Below are 19,411 nucleotides of genomic sequence, written 5' to 3'. Positions count from 1 at the left end.
TGCCGGTGAGAACGTAGTTCCGTTCTCAAGACATGATCTTGTAGCCTTACTGTGTGCTTCAAAGACACGACACAATGCATTGGGTCAGTCAGAACCTGATTCCTATTCTGGTTTCTGTTGAAACTTGAAATGCTTTGAAAGCACCAACAAATATTCAGCTTCAAATCCTCGATGTTGAATGTGCTGAAAGAACTTCTAGTGAAGTTCATTATAAGCAGATTTGACAGTTGAGTCTATGGTCTTGGTATTAGCCACTTTTCATGTTAATATAGTTGTTTAAGTTGCTGCCATGAAAGGAGAAAACTCTTTTGAAGAGGATAAGATGCAGAAGACTTGGTGACAAATGTATATTAAAAGAAGCAAATGCTAACTATTCCCTATTATGGTGGGATTAGAAATTTTTTTCCTTCTTATTCAGAAGGTAGTTTATTCAGTTTTGCTTGGATTACTAAAGATACCGGGACACAAGCGTAAGTCATTGATGTTTGAGTAAGTGCAGAACCAACAGCACTCCAAGAATATTCAGTATGGTTCTTTTCAAAAGCAGCAGTAGAAAGATCAGCTATTTCAGAAACCTCCTCTGTTCTGGTACAAAGTACCTTTGAATGTTTGCCAGTGAGCAAAAGCGAGAGGACATCTCAATTAAAGAAAGATTGGTGCAACTTGCACTTCTATCTAGTAAAATAAAAGCTCACAGTGCCTGTAGGGAATAGTTGAGCCCATTCTAGAGGAAGGCACTAATACCTTTGTGCTCTGAACATAAAAGGTTGTTACACACAGGCATATCCCAGCCAATTAATACTTTTCATATTACAATAAAGCAGCAGAACTACCAATTCAGATGTATGGCTTTTAAACTGGTGTTGGCACATGTCTTAACAAAATGCTTTACAAATGTTTGTGATCATATTGGAGAGAAAATTATACAGGATAGAGAGCTGTGTGCTTTCATCTCTAGATGAATATTTGTTTAAAATTTTGACAGAAGATGAAAATAAGTTGTTTTTTTCAATTCCTAGGAACTGGAAAATTTTTGTTGTTGTTTAAATTAGGTATACACTTTTATCTTACTTTTCAGTAGATTGCATATATTGCCTCCAACATTTTTGGTCAAATATAGACTCAAAACCACTGTTGACGATTTGCAAGAAAAAGTAAGTTTGAACAAGGCTGTAGGTACAGAATGTGTCAGCTTTTATGCTATTTCTGATGCTTAGGTATCTTAGTTTAGGGAAAAATGACTAAGAGGATAAGGAAGTATCAAATCAGTTCTCTGCTGCCATAAGTCTTTAAAAACTCTTGGCTACACATTTACACTCAGCTCTGCGCTCTCTAGCAAGAAAGGTGTAAGATTCTATTAAAAAAAGTAACGTTGTTCCAGGCAAAGAACAGTGATGTTGAAGGTCACACCTGAACCTGGACTGTGGATTTCCCACTCCCATTTTAGAAGAACGGTAATGAGAAATATGCTTTCCTCGAAGAAGGAAAATCTGGGATTCAGAGCTTCTAGAAGGCATTTTTCTCAAAAGCTGGTTGGTTCTGATTCCAAAAAACAATCAGGGTACTATAATTTATGTAGTTGGCAAGAGTTGGAGTCGTGACACCTGCAATAAGAAAGCTCTATATGTGATATTGGGCAGTGTCTCATAAATCATGTGGTTTGCCAGCTACCTGTCAGAGGAGAAAATCCTGCATGTAAATTTAGACCCACACAAGTGGTTCCTGGATCCAGGGGCTCGTGGATCAGACCTTCCGATCCACCTTCAACACCTTGCCAATATACTCTGCCCTGCTAGTGCTCTTCTCTTGGGAAAACACATCTTTATGGCTTTGACAGGAATAGTTCAGAATTCTGTTTTTTAATGAAGAAAGTGCAGCAGTAAACTGCCAATCCACTTCATTCTTGTATGAATTTAGTCTATCATATTAAAAGGAATGGCGGCTAATGTTTTCAAAATGGGATATCTTTACTTAGGTGCTTTTAAATTAAATTTAGATGTGTGAATAAAATCAGTCTGCCTTTTAGGAGAACTTGGCAAATCAATTCTCAACTGAAAGTTTCCACCTAGTACTGGCTCTGGCTGGGATAGAGTTAACTTTCTTCATAGCAGCCTGGATGATGCAGTGTTTGGGATTTGTGGCTAAAACCACCCTGATAACACACCAGTGTTTTGGCCGTTGCTGAACGGTGCTTGAACAGTGTCAAGGCTTTCTCTTTTTCCCACTCTGCCCCCTCAGTGAGTGGGCTGGGGCTGGGGAGGGGACAGAGCTTGGACAGCTGACCCGAGCTGGCCATGGGATATGCCAGCCCGTATAGCGTCATGGTCAGCAATAAAAACTGGGGTAGAGGAAGGAGAGGGGTTTTGGCTTCTGAGGTGGCCTTTGTTTGGAGGCTGGCTGGGCGTCAGTCTGCGTGTGAGAAGTGGTGAGTGATTTCCTTCATTTCACTGGGTTTTGGGGGTGGTGGGGGGAGTGTTCTTCTTTTCTTCATCTATTAAGCTGTCTTGACCCACAAGTTTTCTTCCTTTTGTTCTTCCTACTTTCTGCCCTCACCCTGCTGGGTGGGGGGGAGTGAGCGGCTGCGTGAGTGCGTGGGTGCTGGCAGGGGACAACCCACCACACACCTGTACGCTCAGGTATTGACTTTTCCACTAGATTGAGAAGGTAGCTGTCAACTATATTTATAGTCCGTCCAATTAAGGAAATGCTTAATCAGCAGCCTCTGATTAAATCACCTCTATTTAGGCAATGAGTAAGGCAGTTGTGGGGTGTTCCCCTCTCCTGTTTGCAGTCAGTATTCTGTAAGGGTTTGGGTGTAAAGGATGCTACACTTGGTTTTAGGAGGGTGCTATGCATCTTCTGCTACCTACCCACTCAGCCTGAGTTATTAACACTCTTACTACCACCTCCCGGACAGGGGAGAGACTTGTTTATGGTAATGCACAGTCCTAGAATTTTCTTTTCTAAAGAACTAATAGTTTTACTCGTACTTGGTTGGTGCCATGCAGTGCTTGCAATTGGGTTTAGTTACCTTTGGTAGTCCTGTAATAAAGGTAATCCTTTAATATGTTATATAAAATAATAATCCTATTATAGAGACACTTTTTAGAGACCTAGTAGTAAATGGAGAGCGAATTCTGGTTTTAACAATTTAAAACATTAGTTTAGAGTTGTTGCTGACATTTTTGATGTGTCCATGTAGACTAATGGAACGCATGCAGCCAAAGTCCTAGAAAAACAATTAATAAAAATGAGCTTTTAACTAGAGCATCTAGCAGTGCACTTGCTTTTCAGTAAATGTATATAATGTTGTCCTGTTCTAAATTAGACTTCTTGTAGAAATCTAAAGCATGTACAAATTTTATAATATCTTCAGTATATGTTGATCTCATGGACCTCTTAAAGAGCTAAGAATTAACCTAGTGTGTTGCTTAAGAGCACCAGTAAACCACTGGTATTGGTTTGAAATGGTTTCCAATAATGTTATATTTTTAGAAATTACATGGATGAAGTGCAAGTATTTTACTGTTTAATGAAATGAATCTAAAGTCAAGAAATTTGTTGATTATGTCACGTGAAGTAGAATGTATCAGTTACATTTGATTACATTAGGGGTGGTTATAAATATACATAACGTCTCTGTTGAGCTACAGTGTTAAATGTTTCATACAGAAAACTAGATGTTTCTAAAGACCTGTCTCTAAAAAACCTTGAGTAATTTTTATTGAATACAATGAGAGAGTTTTTCTCCTATGGAACTAATTAGCTTAACAACCAGTTGACATTATTTTTAAGTTCTAAGCTGCAAAATATTTTTCCTAAATTAATTGTATAATTTTTTTTTAGAATGATCTTGAATGGTCACTGTGTCTTGAAATCTAAAAGGTTATGTGCTCTTTCTTCCCCCTGGCTGGATGTATCAATAGTACATCCAGTTACTAGTGTCTCATTCTGCTAATCCAGTGCTTTCGTTAGCAAAAGAACCTTAATATTAACAGTTTAGGGCTGGTTTGCTTCAGCACAGACCTAAAGATTAGGGATACTGGTTTAGTTCATTTGTTGGAAGGGAATTGGAATACTAGGTGGTCAAGCTTGTTTCAAAGATTTTTCTTTAAAGAAAATAGGAATTCAGCGTAAATCAAGAGATATGAACTGCCTGCTGTAGTTGGTAGATTTACTTGTCTGAGAATTTTCGGATTCATATCTGAGTTTGTCCTGCTATATATAAGGCATACTCTGATATGGTACCCAAAAGAAAAAAAGACCAAAAAAAAGCAAACTTGTAGCTTTTGTCAATATTTATCTTTTTTCCCTGTCATAAGAGACTTCCATTAATGGCTCAAGCAGTGGTTTCTAATTCTGAAGATAAATTAATTTCTTGTAATCCAAACTGTTCTCAAACTATGTTTTCTTTTTAGGCTTTTCTCTCTTTTTATTTATTTATTTACTTATTGTTCTGTGTGAGAAAGCTTATTTTGGAAATCATCTGCTTCTGGACACGATGAACACAAAGCATCATAATGCATGAAAGGATGGCACATATTAGAGTATGGATGTAACTAAGCAAGCAAACCTTATGCTATGAATGCAGAAAGGCACCTGAATGTTTTTACAAGATTTTTGCAGAGCTGAATAACTAAGATATAGATGACTGTCTGAGTAAATAATCTTCCATCTCTTGCTAAGTTGAAATGTATCCACAGAGAAAGCAAAAAGCTAGGAAAAGCTGTCTTTCATCACTTTTTGTATTGAGATAATTCCTTCTGTGAACATGTTCATTGTACCAAAGCATCGCTGGATTCACTGTGCCCCTACAGACCTCGCTAGCTCTGGTTAAGTGGATTTTCTTCATAAGTGTATAGCAAGCATGTAAGTAACGGGTAATGTATGAGGAGAGGAGGCAAGAAAAAAAGAAAATCCTTTGCCATGAGAGGAAATAATTTGCTCTTGGCATATTGTTCCTGAAGAGGCTTGTGGCCAGTGATGGGTTGGTGGACTTTTGGTTGAGTGATCTCACTTTACAAAGTAAGATAAAAAAGGAAGGATGGGATGCTGGAATGTATAATCACCATACTTTAAGATAGCTTTTCCAAATACAAAGTTACGTAGACACAGTCTAGACAGCTGAAACCCTTTGAAAAGTCCTTGATCCAAAAATAACACATTTTACAAATTAGGTGTGAAAAATTCATTAAAAGGAGCAGAAATAAGGTGGTTTGAGTACCTTCCAAATTTTTTTTTTTCCTCTTCTTCAAAGGAAAACTCATTTTTATAGAGTTCTACTAGTTGTTACGTGTTTGGTTTTGAAACTACTGTACGTTCGTTAAAGTTTTGTTAATGCTAAATTGTTCATTCCTTTCAGTTTTTACTTGGTTTAGTGATTATGATAATGTCATTTGTAAAAAATCAGTCACTTCATTTTAGCCATCTTCTGATTTTTTTATGTGAAAGGTAAGTATTATGTAGGAAACTTCTAAAAAGCTACCTGTCGTGATTCTCTTAGTGTTACTGAAATACGTGTTAAAATACCAGTTCATCAAGGTATACATATAATCATTTTAAGCAAAGTATCATTTATAATTCTAAAGCTGAAGAAATAAGTTTGCATGTGTGTGTGTATATATATTCTTATGTGATTTTGAATATGCTTTTAAAATAGGAATATATTTCATTTACAGATGCTATTTTATTTTATTTAATTTTGTTTGGAGGAATTGAAGATCAGTGTATAAGCAGAAGGGCAAGTTCTTAAATGGCGGGCTTCTGGGGGACCGGAGTAGTGTTTCTTGATGGCTGAGTTTTACTCTGTCATTCTCACTACTCATAAATATGTTCTACAATTATTGCAGTTGGTTATCACCTGTTATATTTACTACAATTTTTTTTCTATATTTACTACATTTTAAAGAAAGTGAAATACAGAGTAGATCAACAAATAACTGAACATTGAATCTGAGACATCTGGTTTTGGGGGTTTTTTTTGTAATTGCTTTTCCTGACTATGTTGTCTGAAGTATTATCCATCAGTTGTTTGCTGTGGGCTCATGTTCATGTACTCCATTGCAGGTCAGTTCCTCCTAGAAGAATCCCGTCTGATAGAAGCAGCTGAGATGGCAAAAAAAGCAGCTGAACTTGATCATACAGAATTTGATGTTGTTTTCAACGCAGCCCATATGCTCAGGTTAGTGCTTTTACAGCTGCCTTACTTGATTTTTGTCCCTTCTTTTGGAGGAAAAAAGTCTTTACAGCCTTTGCTTACACAGGGTTCTTTTTAAAGCCCAGCAACTCTTTTGAATAATTCAATATTGCTAATAAGATAAAAAGAATTGGAGTGAAACTGTTGCAAGATTTAGCGCTTTCTATTTCTAATTTTCTATGCATTATCTCATAATTTCTTACCTTTAAAACTTCTGTTGTTCACAAGCAGGTAATCCTTTTTGTGTGCATACAAGAACAAGTGTTTCTTTTGTGAAGAACCTTCTGCAGGATTTCCTTTCACCTGATTTTTAAAAATTTAGGATGCATAGCAACTGAAAATAATAGACCATATTTCTGATCTGGATGTAACTAGACAATATTGAAAATACCACATTTTGTGTTAATATCAGCAGGGAACACTACGATAATTAGAAATCTAAATATTCCTAGGCTAATGATGACTTTGAGACTCATAGGAGCACTTAGTGATATTCTCAGAATCTGTGATTTAAAACGTAGTCTTATATTTAATTCTGTTCTCCTATCTGAATAGAATAAAATTTTAGGCTTCTTTTTTTCCTTTTAAAGCTGTCAGACCTGGATATTCAGTAACATTAAGCTTCTGCTTGAACATTATCATTAAACTCGCATTAACGTAATAGGTATCCTCCATGCTTAATTCTAGGATAACTATCTAATTATTGTCTATTGTCCACTTAACAGCTATGAGGATACTTGATTTCATTTAGATTATATCTATGCTTAGAAAATGCATGAAAAAGGAAATAAAAAATATACTTCATTAGCACAAAACAGTTATTGAGATTATTTCTCTGATGAAGATATCTCACTTGGCTGTTTATACTTTTAACATTTAGAATACAAAATGAAAGGAAAAGAAAATGGTATTAAAGAGAAGGTAGAATCAGCTTCAGCCAAGTTTCAGACCTGTGTTTCAGAATTGAAGGTTTCTATACCAGGACTTTGAAATAAAACCCAAAACACCCTTTGAGAAATAACTCTCACAGCTTGTAGATTAGAAAGGAAACCAAGACAAATGGTTCACTGGTAGATAATAGTTTGACCTGCCACAGGTGTATGAGCTATTTTAAAGAGCCTTCTCTTCCTCCTGTTTTTTTCTGAACGGTATCTCTCAAGATAGAATTCAGTAATTTGAAACATTTAGATTAATGAAACAAATTCACCGACAGAAGCATAGCAAGTTAGGCATAAAAGCTGAATCCAGAAGGGTGTGGAGTGTGTCAGACTCCCAGTTTCAGTGAATATTTTGTGGAAGATGGTTTAACGGTGTGCTTGTGAGTATTTTAAAATGTGGTGGTGTAGATCAATACTATTTTGGGAATAGGTTTAATAAATCTCTTACTTTCTCTGTAAGCACTGAGTGAAGCATCCCAGGTCTTGAAGGCACATGTCTTTACATCGGGATATGAGTATTTTTTCCCTCTCAGAGTAAGAGCTATGCTGCTGTACTGTACATCAGCCATGGTTACCCTACTTGATCTGGTTGGGAGTGGGCACTTTTGGGGAGTTTTTGACCAGCATTGAGCTCAGTGATTGCTAACTGAATTTTCTATTTTAGCTGTAAGCAAAAAACCAAAACCTTTAAAAGAAAAGAAAACCCACCAAACCAAAACCCTTAAAAACAAACAAAAAAAAGCCTGGTGGTTTAGTTCAGCTAGAATCCAACTGTGGTCCTTTGGGATACCCAGTTGGTCTAATTTTTCACTTAAATACTCAGCTTTCTTTGTGGAAGATTGTAATGTCTTCCTAATACGCTCTGGGAGTCTGAAGTGGTCTGGAAGATTAGCAAGAGTCGGGGTGGCAAAGTTAAATTCAGTGCTGCCAAGTATTTGCTTAAAACCGCATGTGTTATGATCTGACTGATTTTTGCTAAAAGGTTATGATTCTGTTGTCTGCCTTTGTTCATTGCTTTACTTAGCAATTTATTCAATGTATTGCTTATATTATACCTGTTGAACAAGGGGAATGTATAATCCTATACTAGGACGGAGCAGCTACAAATCCATCATGAGTCTGTGGGACTTCAGAAGCAGCTGATTTTTGGGATATTTAGAATGATGGAGAGCTGAGGTGATTATAAGAGGAAAGCAGATACCAAGATACAAAGCAGGAAGGAAAGAAGGAAGTGCTCAGACTGGCATAGAATGACACAGCTGGAAACTGTGGATGCTAAAGACAGTCATAAATGAAAGGCTGAAATTACTATATATAATAGTTTCATGTAGGTGACCAACTGCTCTTTAGGTACCGTAGAGAGCTATAAAAACTGACTAGCAAGTGAGTAAGAATTTTGAATGGACTGCACAGCTGTGAGGTAGGAAATACATTATAGAAGTTCACAGGGCATGGAAGTGAATTGACTGTTGTGAGAGAGAAGGGATAAATTTTAAAGATGTGTTGTGGACTAAGAGACAGAAATTGATATTAATGCAGGTGATGCAAGGTGTCCAAAACGACTGGGAGGTAATAACAGCAACTTGGAAAATTCTAATATTTTTTTTCAGACCAAATATTCTACCCAGTGATGTACTGTTGAATTAGAAAGGAATCATTTTTCCCTCCTGTCATACTCCTGTTCCCACCATTAGCCTAAGGAGTGTCATGAGATTCAGAAGCATGTAGAAATTTCTTCAGGATTGCAGGCAAATTCTTTCAAATTTGGGTTACAGCTGCTTTGAATGGAAAATTATCACAACATTCCCTCCAAGTCCAATTAATTTTTCTACTCTGGTGCTAAAATATTTTCCTTTTTTTAACCCCTTTACTCTCTGAGAAAAATGTTTAAATTAAAATGCAACCTAAATAAAAACTAACCAGTTTTGAAAAGTTTGAACTGGAATGCTGTGGGTTATCTTTTTTAAATTTGCAACAGAATTGTTCACTGTGTCCGAATGCAGTAGCTTTATTTATAGATAGCCTGTTCTCAGTTTAGCAGTCACAAGAAAGACTTCTGCTCCTTCTGTCAGGTATTTTAACACTGTTTTCTTCCTCTTTTTGTGACTAAATCTGGAGCTGAAGTCAAGAAAAAAAAAGCTGAGTTAGTTCTGTTTGTGTTATTGAGAGACCTCCCTGTTGCTAATTACACATAGTTATTAATTTTTTGCCTTGATAACTTTTGTAGGATCCTGATAATGCAATGCCAGATGAATCAAGTCATCTGTAATAGGGGTGAGATGTGGGATGAATGTAATTAATTTCTCTGCAGCAGTCTGGTAACTTTTAACTTGCATAGCGCCTGCCTGTAAAATTTGTTTTCTCAACAAATTTGTTTTCCAGACAGCTTCATTCGAGGGTCATGTAGCTGTTTGGGTGGTTTTTCTTAAAACAGTTACTGGTCATGTGTTTTACTTTCGTAGTATTTGCTATGCTCTTGCTTATAGCAGTTTTGAAGCCTTTCAGCAAACCTAGATACATTTTAATGGAATGTAGTGAAGCGTATATTTGTAATGCCGTATGGTGGCTGTAGCTTCAGTGACTGAGTCAGGTATTAACAGCGCCGAGGTTCACTTTGTAGTTGCATACTGAGGTGAGCTGCCATGAGACAGGTTTCCTGTGATCTAGGGGATGATTACTTTTAGGATGAGGAATGGCAGTGTGGTGACACCGCCGTACTAATTAGAAACAGGAAAAGAGCTTCACGTTGTCTCCAAATGAAAACAAGCATAAGAAGAGCTTTACTTAAAAGCACATTTTGTAGAAATAACTGTTTTTTTCACGCTTCTGTAAGTGGGTTGTTCTGGGAAACACCCATATTACATGAAGTTATAGCATGTTTATTGGCTATTTGAAAACAGAAGTCTAAATTAGAACAATACTAGATGACATGGTCTTTGTTTTTCAGTGCATATCTGTGAGAGTGTTTTGGCTCTCCAAAGTAGACTGACTGTTTGAACACAAAGTGTAGTTGCTGGCATGGTCTCCTAGGCACAAGTTCACCCTATGTTTTTGTCTGAACAGATTTTATTCATTCTTTAATTACTGTCCATGTGCTTAAATATATATATGTAGGTATGGCTAAACATATAGTCTATGTACATTTTGTAACTATAAATCTATGTAAATTTTATAAACAAAAGATGCAGATGAAGGGTTACATGTATGGAATCTAATTATGATTTTTGTTGCGACACAAAAAGGTCCATTAAGAATGCCAAGTACTGACACTCAGTATTTTAAAATAGGAATCTCCTTGAAGAAAACTTCTTTATAGCTGGACTGACATCCATGATTTCACTTAAAAAAAAAATCAACAGTCTGAAGCCTTATACCAAGCAATAGGCAGGTTAAAAATAACCCTTTCCCATTCACATGTTTATGTATCTAAACCAGTCAGCATTGGTGGTGTTTGTCTCTTAAAGCAGTATTTTTTCCAGTGATCAACATAAAGATTCAAAATGAATGCAAGCTGAATGTATCTGGGTGTCAGGAAAACCTAAGAGCGATGTGTTGTCAAGCACATTTCTGAGATGTCACTGGCAGTCAGCTGGAACAAAATGTAGGGAACTGGTGGCTCTGGAGGCTCAGATCAAGAGATACAAGAGAATAAAAAGAGGAGACATTTTTGTGGCTTAAAATAAGATTGAATGCTAGGTGTTAATGGGGGAAATCAGACATGTTTTCACGGTCAGTCTTCATGAAAAGATTTAGGGTAGACGTTGAAATGTATCTCGTAACTATGAAAAGGACTCTGTCTTCCGAACTTCTCTTTGCTTCCTTTCCTTCCTTTCTGTTTTATTATCAACACTTTATCTAATGGTTTACTCTAATGTGAATTATGTTTCATTTAGTAGTGTCCTTCCATTGTTTGACAGTGATCCAGAGCCCTTTACTGCTCAGTGGCATAGGGTTAGTGCAATTTCCTACCTCTGTGCCTTTAATTTTTCTCAAGGGAAAGCCATTCCAGGGCTTAACATAATGAATTTCTAGTTTAGATTTCCAGTGAAAATGGGAACCAGAATTCTGCTGTATCTTAACTAAAGGAACTGTTGCTAAATGTCTCCGAAATGGAACTGGCATTTTCCTGACCAGATTAGTGTGGTGTGCATTCATTTCTTTAAGCTGTTTTTAATGGAGAACTATAAATTCAAACTGATTTCAACTTCGGAATTAATGATCCATGTTTCAAGATGTACATGTGGGAGGAAAGCAAGCCACGTATTTCCACTAGGCTAAAAGAGGACAGGATTTTAATCTGTTCCACGTTCACATGCCAACAACACTTTTTGGAGGTGAAGTACTGTCTGTATCTGCCTCCTGAGTAAGGCACCGTATTTATCCTACAGAATTTCACCAACTTCAGAAATGCTGTTTCCTGACAGTTTTGTGCAAACAAGAAAAAAAAAACCCAACCTCTGTGACATGTTTCATTTTACGTGCCTTGTAGTAAATCCTGAAATTCAGAAGTGTGAGATTTTGGGGGGTTTTTTTCAGTCATTTCAAGTGCTACTAATCACCAGCAGGAGTGATTCAGAAGCAGGTTAAATGAGTATTTTTAGACATTCAATCGTTTCTAACCACTGCAACCACTGAGTTGATGATACATGCGCCAAGTAATTTAAAACAGTTAACAGGTATAAACCAGGTTCTACTTGGCAAATTGTTGGTCAGGAAGTGGTTTCAGCTTACACGTGAATTATGTGAGAAACTTCAAAGGGATTATCCTTCCTCCCTTTCTCCTCCTAAGACCAGTAACTGTCAAAATGTGTTGATTGGGATTAATTGCCTATCAAGTATTATGTGGCTAATGTTTAAAATTCGGGTGGATGGGAACATAAAATTAGAACACAATTTGATCACTGAATAACAAAGCATGTAAAAGCTCATATAATGAACAAAGTAAAATCTCCAGATACAAGTGCTCAGTTGATTGATACTGTTTGAACTAGTTAGTAACTGTTCTTGGAAGCAGAAGAAAAAGGAAAAAAAAAACCCAACAATCAACCCTACTCAGTGTTATCATTGTTTTCTAATTTTCCCATTTTGTATCACAGAAATGTATCTGTAATCACATAACAAATACTCATATGCTGAAGATCTCCTGTCCTAACCTTTCTATGAAGGGACCTAACTCTTCACAGGAAAAAAAAAAAAGCAAATAACTTCAGCAGAAGATATGTAGCCTACCTGATAGTCCTGCTTGGTTGTTCTTACATATTTGTCATCTTTCTTGTGACATGTACATGGTCAACTGATATTCATTGGGCCAGTAGCCAAAATGAATAGATGAAGGGAAATTAAGAAGGTGGAGACAAAAGGAGAAGAAAGGTGTTTGAGAGAAGAGATTAAAAGGGCCTGCTGAGACAAAAATGTGTTTGGATTTCTTTGGGAACATATTGCATTTGCATTTGAAGGCATTAAACTAAAAACTCGGGAGAAAAAATAGAAATTAAACTACTAGGAGAATGTAGATGCCATCTATATTAGTAAGGAAAAGAAAAAGAGGTGAACTGATAGTGCTTCAGGTACCCAGAAACTCATCTTGTTCCCCTGGGATATGAGATCTAAGTTTAAATCCCCTCTCAGATTGATGTGAGTAAATGTTGAAATCAGAACATTCTTTTTTGAATTAATTCCCTGAATCACGGAAACCTATTTTTGAGAAATCATTGTATTCTCTGATTATTTTTTTTTTTTTCTATAATGATAGTGTTCTTGGGGGGGCACAAAGAAAGGAACTGCATTATTGTATAATCTACAGCTTCATACTTTAAAATATGGCTAATGACAAAAAATGAGCCAGGTTTTCCTCTGGTGAAGACTGGTACATCTCTGGTTTTGCCTTAGATGAGTGTTTGGCCTTCTGCATTTCTCTCCAGTATGTACTAATACCATTTCAGAACTAAAAAGAAAATAAGGTACGCAAACAAGATTTGTGATAATGGGCATATAAAACTATACTATAGAACTATAAAAAAATCTTTTAGATTGACATATTTTTTGCATTTGTTAGGGTAATATCCTTAAACAGTGGGGAGTAGTTGCGGTATTTTGTTTTTAGCTATGCTGCTTTAGGTATGGTTTCTTTTTTAACCCAAGGAAAATGAGGTGTAACTATATTGTTTTTTCCTGTCCTGATAGACAAGCCAGTCTCAACGAAGAAGCTGAGAAGTATTACGAAATGGCAGCAGGATTAAGACCCAATGTAAGTACCTTCTTAATGATGTCCATTATTTAAGTTGATGAACTTGCTACAGTGCTGAACCCTTTGTGTCGAGGAGAAACTTCTTGCTGGAGCATTTGATCTCTCAGCCTATGTTATATATGTTCTTTTAATGGTTAATTATTGGGTAGTCAGATAAAGCTGTTCATTTGTCAAACCAATCACTATACTTTCAAGTTACCTCAGTGAAGTGTTCTAGCAACAAGTCTCACTTGGCTAACATACCTGGAAAAGATTTCTAGATTTAGATTTATATATCTGCCTTTAAATATGTTAAGTTTGGAAAGCTCTCCTAATTCCATCTATTTTCACTAGTAAAAGAGAATGAAAGGCTATTCTGTGATCCACTGTTTAAGACATTTTAAATAACACATTTATCCCTTTTCCTCTGTCATGAACTTCGGGCATACATTGTTCAACAGACTTGAAGATTATATTACCTCAGAGGTAAATACCTGTGAGGTTGTTGTATATTGGGAAAGAAATGCTTATTCCTTGAAGCAGAAATATGTAGGAGTATGTGACAGACCCTTTTTAAAAAGAAAATCTCATTTCCAATTTTATTGCATCAGGAACTAAAGAAATAAAATATTTTCTTTTTACCATTTTTTCTCAACGTTATATTTCTTTTCAATTACCTTCACATTTTGGGGAAAAAACATTCATGAATATAAATGGAACAGAATTTATTTTAAATACCTAATACTTTGTCTATGGAATAAATCAAATATAGAACACATTCCTGTCACAGAAGTGTCTAGTGTCAAATTTAAGGATACAAGTTAGCAATTTCAGTAAAAAAAAAAAAAAAAAAAAGAAAAGAAAAGAAAAAACCCAAGTAAAAAAAAAAATACAGGCTTAAAACAAGAGTTTTCAGACTTAAGAATCAAAAGCACCACCAGCTAAGACTCAAAACAAGCTAACAAAATATAATCCAAGAAAACCAAAATAACTTATTCATATGAAATTACACCCTTTCACACCATCTCTTAAAAGAACCTCTCCAAAATGTATGTATTTCTTTAATTCATACTTTGTGAGGTAGCAGTTTAGACTTTGTGATTCCTTATGCTTTCAGATGCAAGACTGTTTTTTTCTGAGTGGGTACTTTAATGTTGAAAGAACTGCCTCAGTTGCTTCGAAGTTGGTACAGTTCCTCTTCTCTTTTCTGTGGTTCATTGTACTCTCAAAATGTTTCTTAGAAACTCAGAAATATATTTATTCGTATATAACCATATATGAATATGATTATATGTGTGAGGTTTCTCAGAGAGCCTTGGAAATAACTAGGGCTTCTAGCTCATGGCAGTGGTACTATAAAAGTTAAGTATTTCTAGGTATTGCTGACAAGCTTTACATGTTAAGACCAAAGTATCTTTTTTGCAGGATAAGATCATCAGAACAGTTTATTATAGCAACTTTCTTCTAACTTTGATTAGTTTAAGTTAAAATCTAATAGGTACTACTGTTCAGCTTTCTTTAAGATTTAATTTCACTTTTATGTTCAAGGTGATAAAGTTTAACTTTCTAGCTAAGCATAGTATGCATATGGTTCGTGACTTTTAAAAAATATTTTAATGAACCAGAGTGGGAAAGTTGCATCCATTTTCACTGCCAGCATCAACTGACGACTGTACAAGGGCAATCTCTCAAAAATGAAAATAAAAACAGAAGTAGTCATGCATATCTTTTTTTCTTATTATTAACTCTCAAATTTACCATAATAGTTTCAGGGTGGGAGGAAAAGAAGCCACTCGAAGAGGTTTCCTAGGTTGTAAGCAATATAAGGCAGACATGGTAAGACAGAAGCTCCGGATCTTTCCAAAGGAGTAGGGAATGCAAATGAGTGAAAACCTGTGTACTTCATAGCTACATCTGTACTGGTAAATGAAACGTGCCCAGGATGACTCTCTAGTGTTGATCCAAACAGCTTCTCAGAGTGTGCCCGGGTACTGTCTGAGACACTGCAGTGGCCCAGTCCAGAGCTGTGTAGGAACCATCCTCACAGCTAGAAAATGCCCACAGTTTAATTTCTTATTTTGCGTATAGCCTGTGTATCCTCTCACTGTCTTATGAATATGCAGGATCAGCAAAATTATGTGAGTCAAGATGCTAAAGAAATATCCTTAAGCAAAATGCAGTGCTGAAGGGTTTTCATTTTATTTTTTTTGTATCGATCGCTAATGATCTAGAAACTCTTCTTTGTAGAAAATTCAAAATACTAGATGTATGAATGTGATGTAATGTACAGATGCATGCATACATACAGTTCCACATATATACTCATATCTGTATGTATATTTCTGTACACCTGTTTAATGATAATTGCTAAGAGGTCTGTTCCCAAATTCCCTCTCGGTGAGAATACTGTAGTAGCGCTGAAGTCTCATTCTGTGCAGTGGATCAACCTTGTTCCTAGAACAATTAAGTGCTAAGAGCATCTGTTTAACAAGAACCTTCCCCCTTCTGGTGCTTGAGACGGTACCTGTTCACATTAGTGAATTATGGATCAGGATCCCAAGTAAACTCTGCTTTCTTTTTCAGCATGATTTTTTTTCTCCTGTGATTCCCCAGTCACTCCTCCAGATCCCAAGTTGAAGATCCATTTCTCTGTTACAAACTCCTTCCTTATTCACTGTACCGAGACAACTAAATTATCAGTTATTCTTTAGAATTAAACCCGTCCCTGGCTCCTGAGAGATTTTCAGCTAGTGCAGCCTGAAACAAAGCTCAGATTTCCACTCTCTTGCATCCATTTCATTACAAATATTACATATTGTGTAATATCTCTAATATCACTACTATAAATTACCATCCTTAGCAGCAATATGTTAGTAATACTACAAACTCAATCTTTTACTGATTGTTAGCGAATTTATCTGCTCATTGAGCTTTCATGACGATTTTGTTCTCAGCGTTCTCGCTTTGTTTTCCTTTTGCATCCCTTTCTTCGGTTTCTCAATCACTCCTGTTGCTTTTGGAATGAAGTAATACGACATAAACAATACTTCCTCACCTGCTCCCAAACGTATAAGCCTTTTGGATCCAGAAGCTGCTCTGCTGAGCTTTTCTACACCCTGGTCCGGTTTAAATGGCCATCTGAGTGACAACTTTCGGAGCTACTTAGTTCGCTATTTCAGTGTTTTTTCCAGACAGCAGTCTCCACTCCTGCATTCGTCTCCTAAGCAAGCCTTCTTTTATTTCAGTGTCTCAAGATTGGGGCACAACAGTGAGCAGCCAATGTGCCTTCATGTCTGAGTCACTTTCTCATTCAACTAATCCATTTTTATAAAAGTTGTGACTAAAGAGGCTAAAAACATCCCCAGAAAAATAGTATTCAGTTACAGGAGAAATGTAGCTTCTCTAAAACATGCAAGCCATTGTTTTTAAGACAGCAAAGATAGATTTTATTTTTGTAGTATTGGGGGTGATTCATTCATCATTGAACTAATTCAGAGAGGACTGAAAAATACTGAAAATACAATTTATTTTCTCCATGAAAAGCTTTACTAAAATTAATAAAGTATTTGCAAAACAATTATACCCAGTAAAAGAACAACTGAATACAGCGTAGGTGTGTTAAAATGTATATCCACATCTTGACCATCATCTTTGCTTTTGGATATACCTTCATTCTGCAGAGGGTAAAGGAATTAAAACACTTTGGTACAATAGCAGCACCAGCTGAATTGCAGCTTGGGTGCAAAGGAAAGACCAATTTGGCTAGTTTTATTATTCCAGATTTAGACCTAACTGTTCTCTTAATAATGTTCATGATTGGCCTTATTTACAGTAACTGTGTATTTATCCTCTATGAAAGTAATTTCCAGTCAAATTTCAGAAGAGCAGTATTTTCTGTAGACTATAGTGCTGCTGTGGAGATGGGAGTCATTTGTCCTAAACTTCACTGAAGAAGCAAACATTCTCAAGATTATGTCTATTTATTTCCAAATAGGCTTCACAGAGTTGACTTTCCCCTGGAGAGCCAAGGGGAAGAGAGGAATCCAGGAAGCAGTTCAGAGAAGGAATCTACTTTTGTTTGCTGTGAATCATTTCTTACAGGACTCTCTCTTCCTCCTTCAACTCTCTAGGTAACCTACAGAGATTCGCTTCCCTAGCCCCTGGATCTTGTTGAATACTTTCCAAAAAATGCATTCCTACATTGTGTATTTACCATGATCAAAACAAACGCATTTTAGAGCCTTCTCGGTGAGAAGCCCATATGTGTTTGTTCTCGCAATGTTGGCTCAGATGTGTGTTAATCACATTAGTCTAGTTCTAACAAATTCAGTTGCGTGAAGAAATGAAAGTGTAATTTTCTTGGACAGCAAGACATTTATGCGGTAATTATCCTGAGTGGGAGTATTGCTGAGGAAAATCTGTATTCAGAGATGGTTTCTAGGTGCCCTACATCTTGTAATGCTCACAAACCAGGAAATTGTTTCAACAAGTTGTTAGGCACTCTAAAATGTGGGCTTTAAGCTCACTTTGTTGTGGAAAAAGTCAGTCATCCAGAAACTCTCTTTAAATTGGCATTCTTTACAAGAATATGAGATACCGACTTAAGCTGAAGCTTTTACTCAACTTTTAAGACATCATTTGTGTAATAGAGCTGCCTTTCTAATTTTTTAAGTCTGAACTTGAAGCGGCCAATCTTTAAAAAGTCGCTCTAGAACCCCCACAGATGGCCAGTGGCTCTTGAGAAGAAAGGGCACTTTGAAGTGTGACCTCAAGAGTATTAAATGAAAGCGAGCTCGCTAGAGCCTTAAGACTTTGAGCCACCACCTTGAGCTGATTGGCTTAGAAGCATTCCTCAAGGAGGTGCCATGACCTGCAAGTCACCACCATCCCAAGCACATATTAGTGCTGCTCGCAATCTGGAGCTCATGACAGCTTTAAGCCCCGTGTCATCGGCACATTGTCAGAAACAGCTGTTTCCACTCTACCACTTCAAAAGGGCTTGATTAAATGTCTTACTGTAACAACATACATAAAGACACACACATAGAACGAGGGGGAAAGGAGAAATGTACCTATAAGCAAAATAAATACAATTTCCACTAGATGGTTTAATCATGATGTGGGGGACTAAACCATTTCTTGACTTGAAGGGTTTATGTAATCAGTTAACACAATATCATATTAAAAAGCAGTTTCTGCAAGTGCTTCTTTTATTTTTTTTCCCCCGATGCTGGAATACAGATTTCATGTCAAAGGCTCCAGGCTTGCAATAAGCTCTACCTCGAGCTGTCTAACAGTTGAAGGAAGAATGCTGGTGATTTCCAGATAATTGACTGCATTTTTATAGCCACCTTACAGATAACATGCTTTCAGTGCCTCCTTATGGAAAGCATTCATAATATATGGGTTTTATTCATGGCAAGACCTCTGAAAATGAATATACTTCCGATAGTACATACATCTTTAAAAAATAAAGTAGATGTTGGATTTTGTCTTGAAACATATGTAACCAAGATCTGCTTTATTATGTATTTTTTCCTTAGGTGTTTCTGTGCTGAATTTCCCTATTTGACTTTCTCCTAAACATTCAGTACTTCTCTCATGTAGCTTTACCAGGCTAGGACTAATTGTGAGGGAGACGGCTTTAACTCATTTTGCCAGCTTTGTCACGGGCACATCCTGTTATTGCCAGGGAGAATTTTCATGAAACTTTTAAGAGCTCCTGCTATGTTACTTCTGCTGCTGCTGGCCGTAATGGGTGGGTTAACAGTGATTCTTAAATTGTCTGCAACTGATCCTCAACTGGTGAAAAACTGGCACTGTTCCACGCTTCACTGGACCCAGTGTCGTCCTCACACTGCTCCTGGGGTACTGCAGATCCCTCACCAGTGATGAATCTATAGCTCCTGTAGTTCTTTTGAGCAGGTCCACCTAGGTCCTGTTATCCAAACCCAACTGGAGTGTCTTGCCATCGTACTCCTGGTTTCCAGAGCATAGTATAGATAAAGCTGACATAGTCCCCTAGAGAAACAGTACATGTATGATTTTTAC

The 19,411-nt window shown here is 36.7% G+C and overlaps 1 protein-coding gene across 2 annotated transcripts in view; it reads left to right on the top strand.

Moving 5' to 3' along the window:
• TMTC2 (transmembrane O-mannosyltransferase targeting cadherins 2) overlaps positions 1-19,411 on the top strand; it is a 256,976-nt gene that overhangs the window by 219,046 nt on the left and 18,519 nt on the right. For both annotated transcript variants that reach the window (XM_075057986.1, XM_075057985.1), the window contains exons 10-11: positions 6,067-6,181; positions 13,318-13,381. In XM_075057986.1, the coding sequence (XP_074914087.1) occupies positions 6,067-6,181; positions 13,318-13,381 (179 nt within the window). The remainder of the gene's footprint in view (positions 1-6,066; positions 6,182-13,317; positions 13,382-19,411) is intronic.

The sequence above is a fragment of the Buteo buteo genome, chromosome 26 (genome assembly GCF_964188355.1).
Source record: "Buteo buteo chromosome 26, bButBut1.hap1.1, whole genome shotgun sequence".
NCBI classification, from domain to species: Eukaryota; Metazoa; Chordata; class Aves; order Accipitriformes; family Accipitridae; genus Buteo; species Buteo buteo.
Note: the sequence above shows the minus strand (reverse complement) of the source record. Positions and strands in the feature narration are given on the sequence as shown.